We start from the raw sequence: 15637 nt of genomic DNA, 5'->3' as shown, positions 1-15637 counted from the left end.
TTCAATCAAAGGTATTTTGTACATAGGTGCCGGGATTTTTAAAGACGGCCCTTGGCTGGTGCAATGAATTTTTTTCCAGCAGACTGTTTTGGGAAGACACATGTTACTCGATATCTGCCATGTTGCCAACCCACATTTCAGCTGCGGGCATGTCAGTAGACAGAGGCCAGGAAAGAAGGCACGTGTGAACTTTGCTTCTCAGCACGTAGCATTTTGAAAGTGAGCCCTGTTTAGCACAGCCCACTTTCTGAGAGAGAGAGAAAACCACCATCATTGTGCAAAGCAAAAATCTAAAAAGCTCAGGATTGCACACCCTCGCAGATGGTATGCTCTCACAAATACGTTCTCTTCTTTTAAATAAAAAAAAAGGCAATAGTTACTGAGTTGGTGAAAAAGAGTGCGGGGGGGGGGTTGCCAGCAACCTGCACAGACGTGGTCTTTTATTATTCAAAACAGCCTGAATTCCGAGCTTACTGATTGGCTGGCTCCTCTACCGGGGTACTATTTTCTTTTTTTTATATATAATCATTGAGACATTGAAAGTAATTCAAAATATAACTGCACAGATGGGGAGGGACAGGATTAAACATTTCTAATCAAGGGCTCTACAATAAAGATATTGCTTTGGGTGGGAAGTCAAGCCCAGACATATTTTTGTTTCCTAATGATATCTTTTTTGTTGTTGTCTTGAATCTTCAGGAGAACTCTATGATTTGGACGCTGCATCCCTCCAGATTAAAGTCATCCACTATGTAAGTGCCAGAGTTATATTGACCGTGTGTTGCTGAGTTGGAGGTTGGCGGAGGCCTGCAGATGTCCTCTGTAGGATGATGCGACCCGTTGGCCAAGCCCTTTATCATGTTGCTCCTTTGAAGACATTAGTCTGTGCAGCTCGTTCTGTCATTTCCATGAGTATTCGAGCAAAGTTCTTACCTGTGGCCAGAGGGAGTCCTATGGCTATTTCTATATATAAAGAACAGGTTGCCAAGCTGCAAAGCCATGGGGAACTCCTGGGAGATTTGTAAGCACATATGCAAATCTTCCTGAAACAATTGTTTAAGTGTGCTCTGGGCTTACTTTTTCTCATTTTCAAAGGGGTGATAGTATCCAAGGCTATGGCCATGGTTGAGTTGAATTATCTACACATCTATGGGTGTCATCCTGTCTGCCCATCAATCCATTTGTAAATACACCCATCCATTCATTACCTGGCCATCACTTCATGTTTCTAGCCATCCAGCTGTTCAACAGTTCATTCATCCATACTTCCAGTCACCTCTCCATCTAACCATTCCTCTATCCATCCTTCTGCTTCCCATCCATTCATTTGATGTTGCCTTTCCTTCATCAACCCATATGCAGAACTCTGCTTCCGTGTATCTCCATTGACACAGGGCTTCTCCTAAGATACCAGCCTTACAATTGACAAAGTGATTCTGTGACTACAGACGACCTTTTTTCCAAAGGCTCGATGGGTACGTTTTGGAAAGTCCCTGTAAGGGCGTTTTATTCGCTCGCTTACCTCTCTTGCAACGAATACACATCTTTGGAACGCATCGGTAAAGGAACTTTCTTCTATCTAGGCTCCCCTACTCACCGCTCCCGCAGAATAACATGTTCTAGGATATCCTAATGCCTTGCATGCATGGCTGTGACATAGAAGGATTGGGGTCTTCTCTTACTGCACGATTAGTGGCTCAAAATGGAAGCTGCTGCAACTGTACAGCGGCCATCTTGTGTGTGTTTGTGCTTCATCAATGTACATTTCAACCCATGAGGTTTTCATGGATAATGGTTTATATTTCCAGTAGGAATATTGCGATATGGGATGATGTTTGATGCTGGAATCCATCTCTGGATTTTGGCACACCTGTGTCTGAGAGTCTCTTACATTTTACTACTCGCTTTTAAGCCCTACATTTGCTGCGCCTGCTTTGTCTGCAGACATGCGTCATTTTCTTTGTTTCACGCCCAGAGGAAGTAATGCGGAACCAATGGCTTCATCGCTGAGTAGCGGAAAGAGGTTTTCTGTGGAAAATGTCACTTGTTTTAACAGTCAGTGAAGGACATGCTTATAAATAGATCATAGCATAGATGGTGGGGACATGGGGGAACATCATGGGACAACGGAGCGGGTGGGGAGACATGGAAGAACATCGCGGGACAACAGAGGGGTTGGGGGACATGGGAGATCATCACAGGGCAACAGAGGGTGTGGGGAGACATGGCAGAATATCGCGGGACAAACAAGGGGGTTGGGGGACATGGGAGAACATCACGGGGCAACGGAGGGGGTGGCAAAACATTGTGGGACAACGGAGGGGATGGGGCGTGGGAGAACATCAGGGGAAAATGGATGGGGTAGGGGGGACATGGGAGAACATTGTCGTGCCACCTGCTTTGCACCGGTGGCCCGACCATAATCAATATTATTGCGATGAGGCCGCAGGGGTGCAGAGCACCCCCGCCGCCTCACCGTGCTCAAGGGGCTGGTGGCAGCTCATTCGAATTCGAGGCCGCCGGGGTGGGCAAAGTGCCCCGGCAGCCTTGTGAGTCTGGGGCAATGTCAGGCCACCGGCTTTGCACCAGTGGCCCGACCAATATCAATACTACTGCGGTGAGGCTGCGGGCACCTCCACGGCCTCACTGTGCTGAAGGGGCGGGATTGGCTCATTAAAATTTGAGTCTCATTAAAATTCGTTAGTCTGGGGACCGCTCCTGCAGGAGCGGCCCCCATTGCATATCAATGTCGGCCCACCGGCTTTGCACCAGTGGTCCGACCATCATGAATATTATTGCGGTGAGGCCGCTGGGGTGAGCGCACCCCCGCGGCCTCGCCTTGCTGAGGGGGGCCAAGGGGCTCACTTACCTGTGGGTCATGGAAGTCTCTCCGGGTGCTGCTGGCATCTGCTGGAGCCCGTCCATTGGCATAGGAAGCAAGGGAAGGGAAGAACTGTTCCCTTCCCTCACTTCCTATTTCAACACGTTCTGAGGCTGTTTCCTCTATGGTCAGGCTGCAGAAGCCAATAAGCAAACAGCTTATTTGGCTTCTGCAGCCTGAACACTGTAAAACTTTCTATGATTGGCTGTCATCTCCCAAACAGGGATAAGGCAGCTAATCATAGAAAGTGGACTTCGACTTCGAGTCACTACGCAGAAACTATTCTGCCGAAGCCGGATAGCTGTATTTCAGCCGAACTTCGGCAGAATAGTGACTCGAAGCCGAAGTTCGGTACACCCCTAGTTTAAAGACATTTTCTGACATTATATGATTTAGGTTGATTTCATTTAGCGATACATGCATCTGTAACTTGTATAGGTAATTATCGCAAAGGTCTCATTCCGATGGGCCAGTTGCGCTATCATCGTAGCGCAAATAGGTATATGTCATAAATAACTTTCCACCAATAGTGACAGATTTTAGCACCGATACTTACTGCCCCCCGGTGCTGCCCAGCAGTAAAATAAGTGTGCTGTTGCATCAGTGCAATGCAGGCAGCCCTTAAGTGAAGAACGGACTGGGGTATTGAGGGGGTGGGTCGCACCAGCAGGCGATTGCTGCCTCCAGGAACCGCACTTGAAGAAATGCTTCCCTCTAAAATAATATATTTATACAGAGAGGTCATCATGCACATGGTTTATCCTTTGGTGCCTATGTATTCGGTGCTTACTTGTGCATAATTTTCATCCACATACTATGGACGTGCATTCACGTGCACTGTCAGGAACAGGCACCTACCCCTATGTTGCCATGACATTTTAAATGTGTGTACATAGTGCTTTCAGGTCTAGTATTGCAGCTTCAAACCTTTGTAAATATAATAATTTGCTTTTTATATAGCGCTATAATGCAAAGAGCTTCACATAGGACATATTGTCCTATGTGATGTGGCCCTATCAAATGTGGGGTCCCACAGGGCTCATGCATAGCCCCTACATTATATAACCTCTTCACGAGACCTCTGTTCAGAATCCTTGACACACTGGGCATCTCATATACCAACTATGCAGATGATACCCAGGTACTCATCCCTCTCTCTGGGGACTATCCTACTGATATGAACACCCTGAATTGTATTTACTCCACCATTCAATCTTGGATGGCAGACAATTGGCTCTGTCTAAATAGTGAAAAAAACAAACTTTTGCTGGTCGGGTCTCCCTCCACACTAGGCAAACTCGACAAGAAGTACCACTCTTTCACCATTGACAACATCCCCATCAGAGTCTCTCAAACGATCAAGACACTGGGCGTGTACCTCGAACCTAGCCTTACCATGGACAGGCAGGTCAATGCTATCGTCTCCTCTGCAGCATATCACTCCAAACTGATCAATGCCGTTAGGCCATTCTTATCCCAACAGTACTGCATCACCATAGCCAGAGCCACCATCGGATCCAGATTGGACTACTGCAATACCCTCTTCATCAGAACCTCTCAAAAAAACCTGACCAAACTCCAGATTGCCCATAATAATGCCTGAAGGGCCGCAACAGGCATCTCACATAGGGAGCACATCTCTGGGGTCAGGAGGCAGGTACACAGGCCTCCCATCAAGGAAAGGGTTATCTTTAAAACTTTTGCCCTAACACATAAATGTCTTTACGGTCAGGCACCTAAGTACCTAGCGCAAAGGATTACCAAACAAACAGCTTCCAGACCTTCAAGGTCGGCCTATGCCAACCGTATCACGGTTCCTCACACGCGCAGAGTGTGTGCAGCAGGTGCTAGCTTCCCAACAAGGGCAGCAACCCTGTATAACAACCTCCCTGCACAGATCAGATCCATCGACTCTGACGCAGCCTTCCGCAAGGCCTTAAAAACCAGGCTCTTTGACTAAAGAGCTTATCCCTATGAGCTCTGTACTGCATATGCTACTATGTATAAGTATCCTGCCTGTATTGCATATGTTTCTATGTATAAGAATCCTGTGAACAACTGTAACCTGTATCTAAGCATTATTCTTGGGCCACTTATTGTAACCCTCAAGCAAGCCTCCTTAAGTGTCCCTAAAGCGCCTCGATGCCTGCGGGCTGTAGTGCGCTCTACAAATCCAAATAAATAAAATAAATTAATATTTACTTACATTACTATAATGTAATACATACAGCTGAGCTTTCCTCTGCTTCTTAGTAGCTCGGTGCGCTTCACAGTTGCGTTTGTCAACTTGCCGCATCGTTTGCTGCAAAAACCAAAATTCCCAATCCACCAAACCCCTCCCCCCCCCGTCACCCAGCTTTCCCTTGTGACTAAACTCGGGTTCTCATCCTGGACGAGTCACATTCTCTTCCTGTACAATATCAGTTCAGGCAGGTCATTGCCCACCACAAAACATCCTCACTTTGCATGTCACACAGAGGGTCTTTTATTGGATATTGAGGAAAATTGAAGCGAAAAACAGGCCAGTCAGACCTATTTTTAGTTTTAACCACCGAGGGTGGCAAAACTACTGGTATAGATGACAGAGGAGATGGGAAGATGACCTCTGATCTTCCCTCACAAGATTTCTGGCATTTTCATTTGCTGGTAGCCCGTGCGAGTGTGTGACAGTTCCATGGCTGCTTTTGTTGTCCCTCTGAAAGAGTAATTTTAGCCACTACAGGAGATTACTTATCTGTATACATTGTGCTAATGATATCCAAAGATGAGTAAGGCAGCTGTTGGCTGGCAGTACCTTTTCTTACTTCCCCCTGCCATTAAATTAATTCCTTGCCTCAGAAGTAGGACAAACAATGTACTTTACTGAGCCATGTAACAACTTCGAAAGGTGTACATCTGTGCCAATACAAACAAACGAGACATTTCTACTAAGAAAGTTGTTTGTTTACCAAAGATTAAGTATAGTATAAAACACATGCATTCTGGAAAAACAAAGTGCATTAAGTACATTTGAAAGCATTATAGTTGAGTAGAGGTAGAAATGTATTTATCACACAATGTACAGCATTATATAATATGTGTTGCTTGCACGTGTGGCATTTATAAAGCTCCAACCAAGCTGGGAAGCTACAGAGCGCTGGACATAGGGGAGACATCCAGGGGGTTATAAGTAGTCCACCAGAAGTAAGGACATGTGCAGACTTGAACTCCACCAGTGCAGGAAGGAGAGAAACAGAAGACAGGCCTTCTCTGTCTATGCTCCAAGACTCTGGAAGCTCTTCCCCATCAATGACAGACTCACCCCCTCGCTTCTACATTTCAGGAAGGAGCTCAAGACCCTCCTTTTCAAGGAATGGCTCCTCCCTGACACCTATCTCCACACACCTTCGACACCCCGCACAACCTGACCTGATGCTGGGTGATCTGCTCCTACGGTTTCCTCCTATGGTTGCTTGTACATGTGGCATCAGATTTCCAGTCCCTAAGTTGAGAGTTTGGTTTCCATTGTGTAAGCCAACATAGTTCTAGTGTTCAAGCAGTGTAACGGATCAGCAGTGTGCAAGTAAGGTATTATATTTCCAGTGTCCAAGCAGGGTGATGAATTTACAGTGTAAAAGCCTAGCATCAGATTTCCACTCCCTAAGTTGAAAGTTGGGTTTCAATGGCGCAAGTGATGAACCAGTTTTCTGGGGTGCAAGCAAGGCAATTGACCCGCTGTGTGCCAGTAGGCATCACATTTCTAGTGTGGAATAAGGGCAATCGGCTGGCGGTGTGCAAGTAAGGCATCAGATTTCTAGTGTGGGAGTAGGGAAATGGATCAGCAGTGTGCAAATAAGGCATCAGATTTAAACTGTGGAAGTAGGGCAATGGGTCACTGGTGTGCAAGTTGTGCATATCAGGCAATGGATCAGCAGCATAAAAGGAAAGCATCAGATTTCTAGTATGGAAGTAGGGCAATGGTCATGAGTGTGCAAGTAAAGCATCGGATTTCTAGTGTAGAAGTAGGGGAATGGTCAGCGGTGTGCAAGTAAGGCATCACATTTCTAGTGTGCAAATAGGGCAATGTATTGGCTGTATGCAAGTAGGTATCAGATTTCCAGTGTGGAAGTAGGGCAATGGTCAGCAGTGTGCAAGTAGGGATTCAGATTTCTAGTCTGGAAGTAGGGCAATTGTTCAGCAGTGTACAAGTAAGGGATCAGATTTCTAGTGTGGAAGTAGGGCAATGGGTCGCCAATATGCAAGGTAGGCAATGGATTTCAAGTGCGCGAGTAGCCAATGGCTCAGCAGTATGCAAGTAAGGCATCAGATTTCTACTGTGCCAGTAAGGCATTGGGCCATCAGTGTGCAATTAAGGCTTCATACTTCTGGTGTGCACGCATGGCAATTGATCACCAGTGTGCAAGTAAGGCAGCAGCATGCTAGTGTGCAAATAGGGCAATGGATCAGCAGTGTACAAGTAAGGCATCAGATTTCTAGTGTGGAAATAGGGCAAAGGATCACGTGTGTACAGGTAAGGCAACAGCGTTCTAGTGTGCAAGTAGGGTAATGGAGCAGCAGTGTGCAAGTAAGGCATCAGATTTCTAGTGTGGAAGTAGGGCAATGGCTCGGCAATGGCTCAGCAGTGGGCAAGTAGGCATCAGAATTCTAGTGTGAAATTAGGGCAGTGGAATACCTGTGTGCAGGTAAGGCATCAGTGTGGAAGTAGCACAATGGGTCGGCATGCAAGTAAGCATCAGATTTCTAGTTTGCAAGTAGGACATTGAATGGCCGTTGTGCAAGCAAGGCATCGGATTTCAAGAAATCAAGCAGAGAAATCACCTCTGTGAAAATAAAGCATCTGATTTCTTGTGTGCAAGTAGGCGATGTGTTGTCTGTGTGTCAGTAAGGTATCAGATTTCTAGCGTGCAAATAGGCGATGGATCTACTGTTTCCACATGAGACATCCATTTTGTAGTGTGCAAGTAGGGCAATGGGTCATCAGTGGGCAATAGGCATCCGATTTCTATTGTGCAAGTAGTGCAAGCAGGACAATGGATTGCCTATGTGCAAGTAAGGCATCAGATGTCTAGTGGGCAAGTAGGGCAATGGGATGCCTTTGTGCAAGTAAGGCATCCCTTTTCTGGTGTGCAAGTAGTGCAATGGATCAGCAGTGTGCAAGCAGGCTGCAAGTAACACAACAGATGTCTAGTGGGCAAGTAGGGCATCACATTTCTAGTGTGCAAGTAGGGCAATGGGTCATCAGTGGGCAAAAGGCATCCGATTTCTATTGTGCAAGTAGGACAATGTTTGTTTGTTTATTTATTTATAGTGCGCACCAGACCCAGAGGTATCCGGGCGCGTGTTCAAGAATACTTTAAGCTTACACGCAGTTACACATTCCAAGTAATTACAAGATACATTGATAGCAAGAGGATGACAGTATTCATGGTTATATACAGCTACACACAGTTATACATTCCAAGTTACATGATGCATTGACAGTAAAAGGATGGCAATATGCATGCTTATATGCACAGGTGTTTGTACACAGAGGTGTATACACAGTATACGTTGAGAGTTAGAAGAGCATGTCTTGTACATTTAGTTGCAGGTTAACAGGTGGGTCAGGCATGAGTAGTCCTAGTGTTGGTCAGTTATAGGTCATTTTCTTTGAGCCATTTAATACAGTTGAGTCTGAAGTGTGGGTAGGATTGGTCATATCTTAAGGAGGATGGCAGGGGGTTCCACAACTGCGCGGCTTTGACAAGGAAGCTGTTGCCTCCGGCTGTGCTCAATTTAAATGGGGTACAACTAGCTGGTTGGTATATGCTTCTCGGGTGGGTCTATTAGACGTTCTTTTTTTTAATCTTTCTGTTAGGTATTTGGGGGCTGAGCCATTGATACTTTTGAATGTTAGTGATACTGTTTTAAGTTTAATTTTTCCAGCTGTAGAGAGCCAGTTAGACTGCCTTCTGATGTCCGATATATGCTCTCTTCTTGGGATTCCTAGTGCGGCTCTAATGGCATTGTTCTGCAAGGTTTGGATTTTTTGCAGCGTGTGTTTATTAGACCCTAAGTATAGTGCGTTGCAATAGTCCAATTTGGATAATAATAGAGCTCTTGATAGGGTGAGGCAGCTGGTGGTGGACAAGTATGGTTTGGCTGCTCTAATCAGCTTACAGGTGTATGCGGTGCTAGAGGGCATCGCATTCACCTGTTTTGTTAGGGAGAGGCAGGAGTCGAGGTAAAAACTCAGTGTTTTTACCTCATTTGCTACTTTGATGGTATTGCCATCTATAACAAATGATGAATAATCATTGTTCAGTTTTTTGATGTTTTGTGTGTTCACCAGTATGATGAGTTCCGTTTTGTCAAAAGCTGGGGATGTGAGCGGGCACTGCTGGTTATTCTTTGTTGCGCGTGAGTTTATCCAATAATAATGCTGCTTGGGGTGCAGCCCACTAACTTGTGCTACCGTGTGCCAGCACAGAAGAAGTGAACTGAAAAATGACCTCGACAATCTTGTCTGCGGTGTGGGCCGCACACCCTTTAATCCCAACGGGATTCTTCAGTAGTGTATTTTATTCTCAAAGTATAGCGTGCTGATGTTGTTTATGAGTCAACATCATGAACTTTATGATGTTGACTCATAAACAATGTCAGCACAATATACTTTGAGAATAAAATACACTACTGAAGAATTAAATATTTGTTGAACTTGGATTAATGGAAAATTTAAATATTTGATAAATCCCGTTGGGATTAAAGGGTGTGTGGCCCACACCGCAGATAAGATTGGCGAGGTCATTTTTGAGTTCCGTTTTGTCATCATTCAGGCATAGACCTTGAATGGGCCATCCATGCCTGGATGATGAGGTATATTCTGTTCACCAAGGCCAAATCCTGTTTGTAATCCCCCGAAAGTGGGATGAGAATCTGAGTGTCATCTGCATAGTTTGTTTAGTTGACACCCAGAAGGTCCAGATCATAAAACAGGGGCTTCGTGTTATACATGGTCATAGAGACACAGGATCCCTGGGGAACGCCACATGTGATGGGTACTGGGTCAGCTGCTGCAGAGGTAGAGAAAACCCTCATGGTTCTGCCACTTAAGAACGACTTGATCCATGCAATGGCATGTGTGGAGAAATGGGCTGCAGATTCCAGGTGGGTACAGAGCACATGGTGGTCCACCAGGTCAAATGCAGCTGAGAGATCCAATAGGAGGAGTAGGGCAGTTTTTCCAAGATCTCTCAGCTCATCGACCTGAGTTTTGAGATTGATGAGCGCAGTTTCGGTGCCATGTTGAGGCCTGAAGCCTGATTGTCTGGTACCTAATAGTTGATGCAGCTCCAGGTATTTTTGGATCTGTAGATAAGCCACTCTGTCTAATATTTTTAGCAGGAATAGTACTGTGATGATTGGCCTGTAGTTGTTCGGGATGGAGGGGTCCAGGGTTTGCTTTTTAAGGAGGGGAAGGACCCATGATTGTTTGAGGTTGTCTGGTATCATGCCTGATGTAAAGGAAGCCTTGATAAGTTTGGAAATAAATGTGGATAGGTCTCTGGCCGCGTCTTTTATTAGTTGTGCTGCGCATATGTCCCCTCGACAGTTGGTTGGTTTGAGCGTGAGTATTATTTTTTCAATCTCTAAGGTGGTTACTTTGTTGAAGTTGAATTCATGTTCTGGTTTGGAAGAGGTAGATGGTTTACCATTTTGGTTGATTGAGGGAGGAATATTTTGTTTCTTATTCTCAATTATGGTTTGGAGTGTGGTGATTTTGTCGTTTAGAGATTTTTGGATGTTAGAGCACCACGTTTTATTTTTGTCACAGTTGTCCGGAATAGGGATAAGGTTTTCCAGTTCCTTTAGTATAAAGAATAGCTCTTTGGTTCCGGATTTAGCCTGTAGTATTCTATTGTTAAAGTTTTTTTGCTTTCCTTATTTCATTTTTGTAAATCTTAGAGACAGTGATGAGAGCTGCTTTATTAGTCTCAGATGGAGTTAGTCGCCAGGCGGATTCACATTTGCGTTTTTCAATCCTTAGGGATTTGAGATGAGGGGTGAACCAATTGTTTAAGTGTGCTCTGGGCTTACTTTTTCTCATTTTCAAAGGGGCGATAGTGTCCAAGGCTTTGGCCATGGTTGAGTTGAATTAGTTTATTAGAGCTGATGGATTTAGTGATTCAGGTAGGGAATTTATGGTTGGGAGGATAAGTGGTAGTAGTTTGTCTGTGGTTATTTTTTTTTTTTATTTCTGGTTGGCAAAGGGAGAGCCAGTATATTTTCCTTAGGTTGGGTAGTGTTTTCATTTAAGAGGAAGGTTATTAGTGCATGATCTGTCCAGATTTGTGGGCAGACATCAGTAATTGTTACATTACAGTTGTGGTTGGCTACCCAGTCAAGTGTTCGACCTTTTTCGTGGGTAGGTTGTAGTATTCTTTGGGTAAATCCAAGTTCTGTAATGTCATTGGCGATGTTAATCGCTTGCAGGTCTTTGTGGTCGTTGAAACCTAAGTTCAGGTCTCCCAGGAGGATGGCTTGCGATGAGTTTTTTAGATTATTTGAGAGGATCATCGAGATGTCCTCCTCAAAAGTTCCAATGGGACGTGGTGGCCTATAGATGAGGTGTATATTGATGGATTGAGAGGATTATGTCAAGAGTTTAGCAGTTAGGAATTCGCAGGATTTGGTATTTGCAGGCGTTTCTATTTTTATGGTGAGATTATTTTTAGCGATGATGGTTAAGCCGCCTCTTCGAGAGTTGGTTCTATCTTCTCTGAGAATGTTGTAGTTAGGGGGCAGGGCAAGCATCAGAGCGGGTCCTGCTGCTTGCTGCAGCCAAGCTTCTGTTATGGCTAGGAGGTCATAGTCATCTGTTTGGATGAGCTCGGCAATTTCGGTGGCATGTGCTATTAATGACCTGGCATTAATAAGGGCACCCTTCAGAGGTGTGTTTGGTTTAGGTGTCTCAGGAGTGGCGCGACTTTTCTTTTTGGTAGGTTTATCATTTGATTTCTGGTGATTGTTGGTGGGGCTGTTAATGTGGGAGTCTCTTTTGGTGAGGGAATAGTTTAGTTTGGGGGCATTACGTTGGGGGTTTCTTCTATTACTAGGTTTGGTGACTAGTGTGGCTAGAGGTTCATAGATTTTAGGTAATCTTGACCGTAGTTTTGCGTTTCTGCTTGAGGTGTCGCATGGGATGTTCGTTAGAGGGTGGTGGAGGATAGGTGACTTTATAGGCTGTGGGTTGGTGTCTGGGGGGATGGTGGCTTGGTGCTCATCAAAATTCAATGTCACATTAGACATAGATTGTGGTGGGTGGTTTGCTGTTGTCATTGTGGACCAGAGGGTGGTCAGGAGGATGAGGGTGAAGATCATTCTATACTAGGGATAGTTGTCTGTATCTGGTGGGGGGAGGGGGGACGCAGTAATGTCTAGGAAGGTCACTAATAGGTTGTTGAGCTCATAGTTTCTAACATGATAGTGGTATCATGTTAATTAGTAACAGCCGTGAGGTAAGTATGGGCAGCACAGGCTAGGTAGGCTAGGCAACACAGGCTAGGTATAGGCAATGCAGGCTGAGTATGGGCAACACAGGCTAAGTCGGCTAGGCAATACAAGGCTAAGTAGGCTAGGCAACACAAGGCTAGGTATAGGCAATGTAGGCTAGGTATGGGCAGCACAGGCTATGTAGGCTAGGCATCACAGGCTAGGTATAGGCAACACAGGCTAGGTATAGGCAATGCAGGCTGAGTATGGGCAACACAGGCTAAGTCGGCTAGGCAACACAAGGCTAAGTAGGCTAGGCAACACAAGGCTAGGTATAGGCAATGCAGGCTAGGTATGGGCAGCATAGGCTAAGTCGGCTAGGCAACACAAGGCTAAGTAGGCTAGGCAACACAAGGCTAGGTATAGGCAATGCAGGCTAGGTATAGGCAACACAGGCTAGGTATGGACAACACAAGGCTAGGTATACATACATCATTGTGCAGCGCATGAGCGAGTACAGGGCATGGTAGTGGCTCAGGATAGAATGCCCTTGGTAGTGGATCACAGTCTGATGAGTAAGGTTGAGAGGCAATAAGTGCAAAGTCAGTGGCTGAGCACAGGTCTCAGGAAAGTTACCTTAGTGTAATGTGTCACAGGTCGTTGCAGCTCATGCAGGGGTTCTTGCAGATGGCATGACGGCTGGTGACAGGCTGAGGACAGGTGCTGGCCTTGTCTCCTCGGGCCTTGCTGACGTGGGCCGGCTTCCGCTTGCCGGCTCACGGGATAGGCTCCTGAAGAAGGCGTAGGAGCCAATCGGTGTGGTCAGGGGGTGCCTGGGGCTAGTTAGGGCAACAAAGGAAATACGATGCAGTGGACGGCCATCTTTAAATGCTTTTTTTGCCTCGTGTTAGGCAATGGAGTCCTCTGCCCAAGCCCTGTGGATGCACACCAGTGCAGGGCAGTGGGGCTTGGGGCAGATGGCAGGGTGCTACTAAGCACTATGGGGCAATTTAGGGACAAAAGTTGTTGGGAATCCGACGCACGTTGTGGAGTGCGTTATTTAGTAAGATTGCATCCACAATGGATTGCCTTTGTGCAAGTAAGGCATACCTTTTCTGGTGTGCAGGTAGGGCAATGGATCAGCAGCGTGCAGGTAAGGCTGCAAGTAACACATCAGATTTCTAGTGCGCAAATAGGACAATGGATTGCCTTTGTGCAGGTAAGGCATCTGATTTGTAGTTATCAAGTACAGACATCATCTGTGTACAAATAAAGCGTCCGATTTACAGTGTGGAAATAGTGTACAAGGAAGGCATCCGAATTTTAGTATAAAAGTGTGACATTGGGTTTCCAGCGTGCAAGCAGAGTGCTGACTTTCCAGTGGGGAAGTGTGATAGCTGAATGCAGTATTAAAGTCGAGAGAGTTGGCTTCCACTGAGCGAGTAGGAAATCGAATTTGCGAGATGCGGGTAGGTCATTTGATCACCAGGGTCTAGCTATGGCATGGGCTTTCCAAAGTGAATGAAAGGCTTCCGATAGGGCATTGGATTTCCTGCGTGCAAGAAGGGGGTCGAATTTTCAGCGTATACGTGTGGCATCATGTTTCCTGCATGTACAGGGGACGTATGCTTTTGATCTATTGGTCAGGCAGCCTCTTCTGCAGCCAATGCTTAGCAATCGAGGGCCAGTGCTAAGCAATCAAGGACCAATGCTAAGCAATCAATGACCAATGCTAAGCTCAGGGCCTCCTAGTAATGGCACTTTATTGTATGAGTCCGCAGCGCCCTCTAATGCATTTCCCCTTTTTACATTGAAATCTGCCAACGAGGACAATGTATCGGTGGTAGCTTTTGCAGATGAGACGGGGAAATCTTATCCACCGATTTCTGACATATCAATGTTAGCACCTGGGATAATCGATGCTTTAGAAAGACGCATTAGTTTATCTTTGGGACCATCAACCCCAGTGGCAGTGTCATGTGGCCTGCATGATCAAGTACATTTTCATCCGTTACCCTCATATAACATGGATGTATCTCTTAGTAGCAGGGAAGTGCCCAAGGTTTTCGCTAATATGTGTGGTAATCTTCCGGGTGGTTTGCGCTCACCTGGGGTATCCAATTCTGAAGAAGCCTTTAGGGTGACACCTCCCGCTACACAGCTCCCTCAGGCTTCTCCTTTGGAGCATGCCTTTCCCCACACCTCAAGCTCTCCTATTCTCAATATGGGAAATTCGGTGTCTCAATCAGAACAGGAATTAAAATCTTTTCCTGTTCTGACACGAATTCTCAATCTGCTTGATAAAGGCCACGAACTTACTCATGTACTTCTAAAAGATTTGAAAGACTCTGTTGTGGCAAATTCATTGCATCTGGCCAAGATTGAGGGTTTTATGTTGGCTCAAGAATCCTGTCATAATTTCCATGTAAGATGTCCAGAGCATATGATGGAACTTGTAAGGAGGAATGTGTTCTCTTCTCCTGCTCCGCAGGTTCTTACCTCTCAAAGCACTCAAACAATTAATGCCTCGCTCCTATTACATGGTATGCCTACTTCATTTGCATCTGCGGTAGCCCAAGCGGCAGTTGAGGGTCAGCCTAGTGTGACTTCTCCGCCTATAGAACTTGCAGATCTCGCTAAATTACATCATGAAAGAATATTGCAAATTGAAAATATTATGTATAATTCTAAGCTTTTTAAGTTAGATACGTGTGAGCCTTGTATCAGTTCACCTACATGTATGGCAGACCAGATCATGCCTGACAGTCCGTCGGCTCTTACGAATATCATCGAATCTACCGAGTTGCAGGTAGTAGCCGAAGAAAATGAATTGAATAATCACACATATCATGCGTCCCGTAAAATGAAGAAGGCATTCCAGAGAGCAGTAAAACGCAAAAACAAAGCAAATAAAAACAAGAAAGGTGCCTCTAACATCTCCACCACAGAACATGTTACACAGAATGATGCTTCTAAGGAGGTAGTGACTTTCGGCTCTCCGACTATTTTACATATTGGAGAAGCAGATCTTCAAATTAATGCAAGTCAATTAACTGACGAGAGTCAATTTGCATTACAAATTAAAGATCCTAAAAAAATTCCTAAGAGTAAATTTGAGTGTACTAACAGTGCAAATAAGGTCTCGTCTCTGCTGCAGAAGGTAGACGACAGACATATTCCTGTATGCAACCCCAGTACTGTTGTAGAACCTACATCTGTTGCTATCAGCCAAACAAATTTGAATAAGTTTTTTCCTATGATTGAGAATAGAAAATCTGTTTGTCA

General features: G+C 45.3%; 1 protein-coding gene across 3 annotated transcripts in view; it reads left to right on the top strand.

Moving 5' to 3' along the window:
* PDE2A (phosphodiesterase 2A) overlaps positions 1-15637 on the top strand; it is a 2546881-nt gene that overhangs the window by 2095112 nt on the left and 436132 nt on the right. For all 3 annotated transcript variants that reach the window (XM_069640246.1, XM_069640248.1, XM_069640247.1), the window contains one exon: positions 700-752. In XM_069640246.1, the coding sequence (XP_069496347.1) occupies positions 700-752 (53 nt within the window). The remainder of the gene's footprint in view (positions 1-699; positions 753-15637) is intronic.

The sequence above is a fragment of the Ambystoma mexicanum genome, chromosome 7q (genome assembly GCF_040938575.1).
Source record: "Ambystoma mexicanum isolate Mex_15411 chromosome 7q, UKY_AmexF1_1, whole genome shotgun sequence".
Taxonomy (NCBI): Eukaryota; Metazoa; Chordata; class Amphibia; order Caudata; family Ambystomatidae; genus Ambystoma; species Ambystoma mexicanum.
The sequence above is the reverse complement of the archived record's forward strand: the minus strand, read 5'-3'. Positions and strand labels throughout refer to the sequence as shown.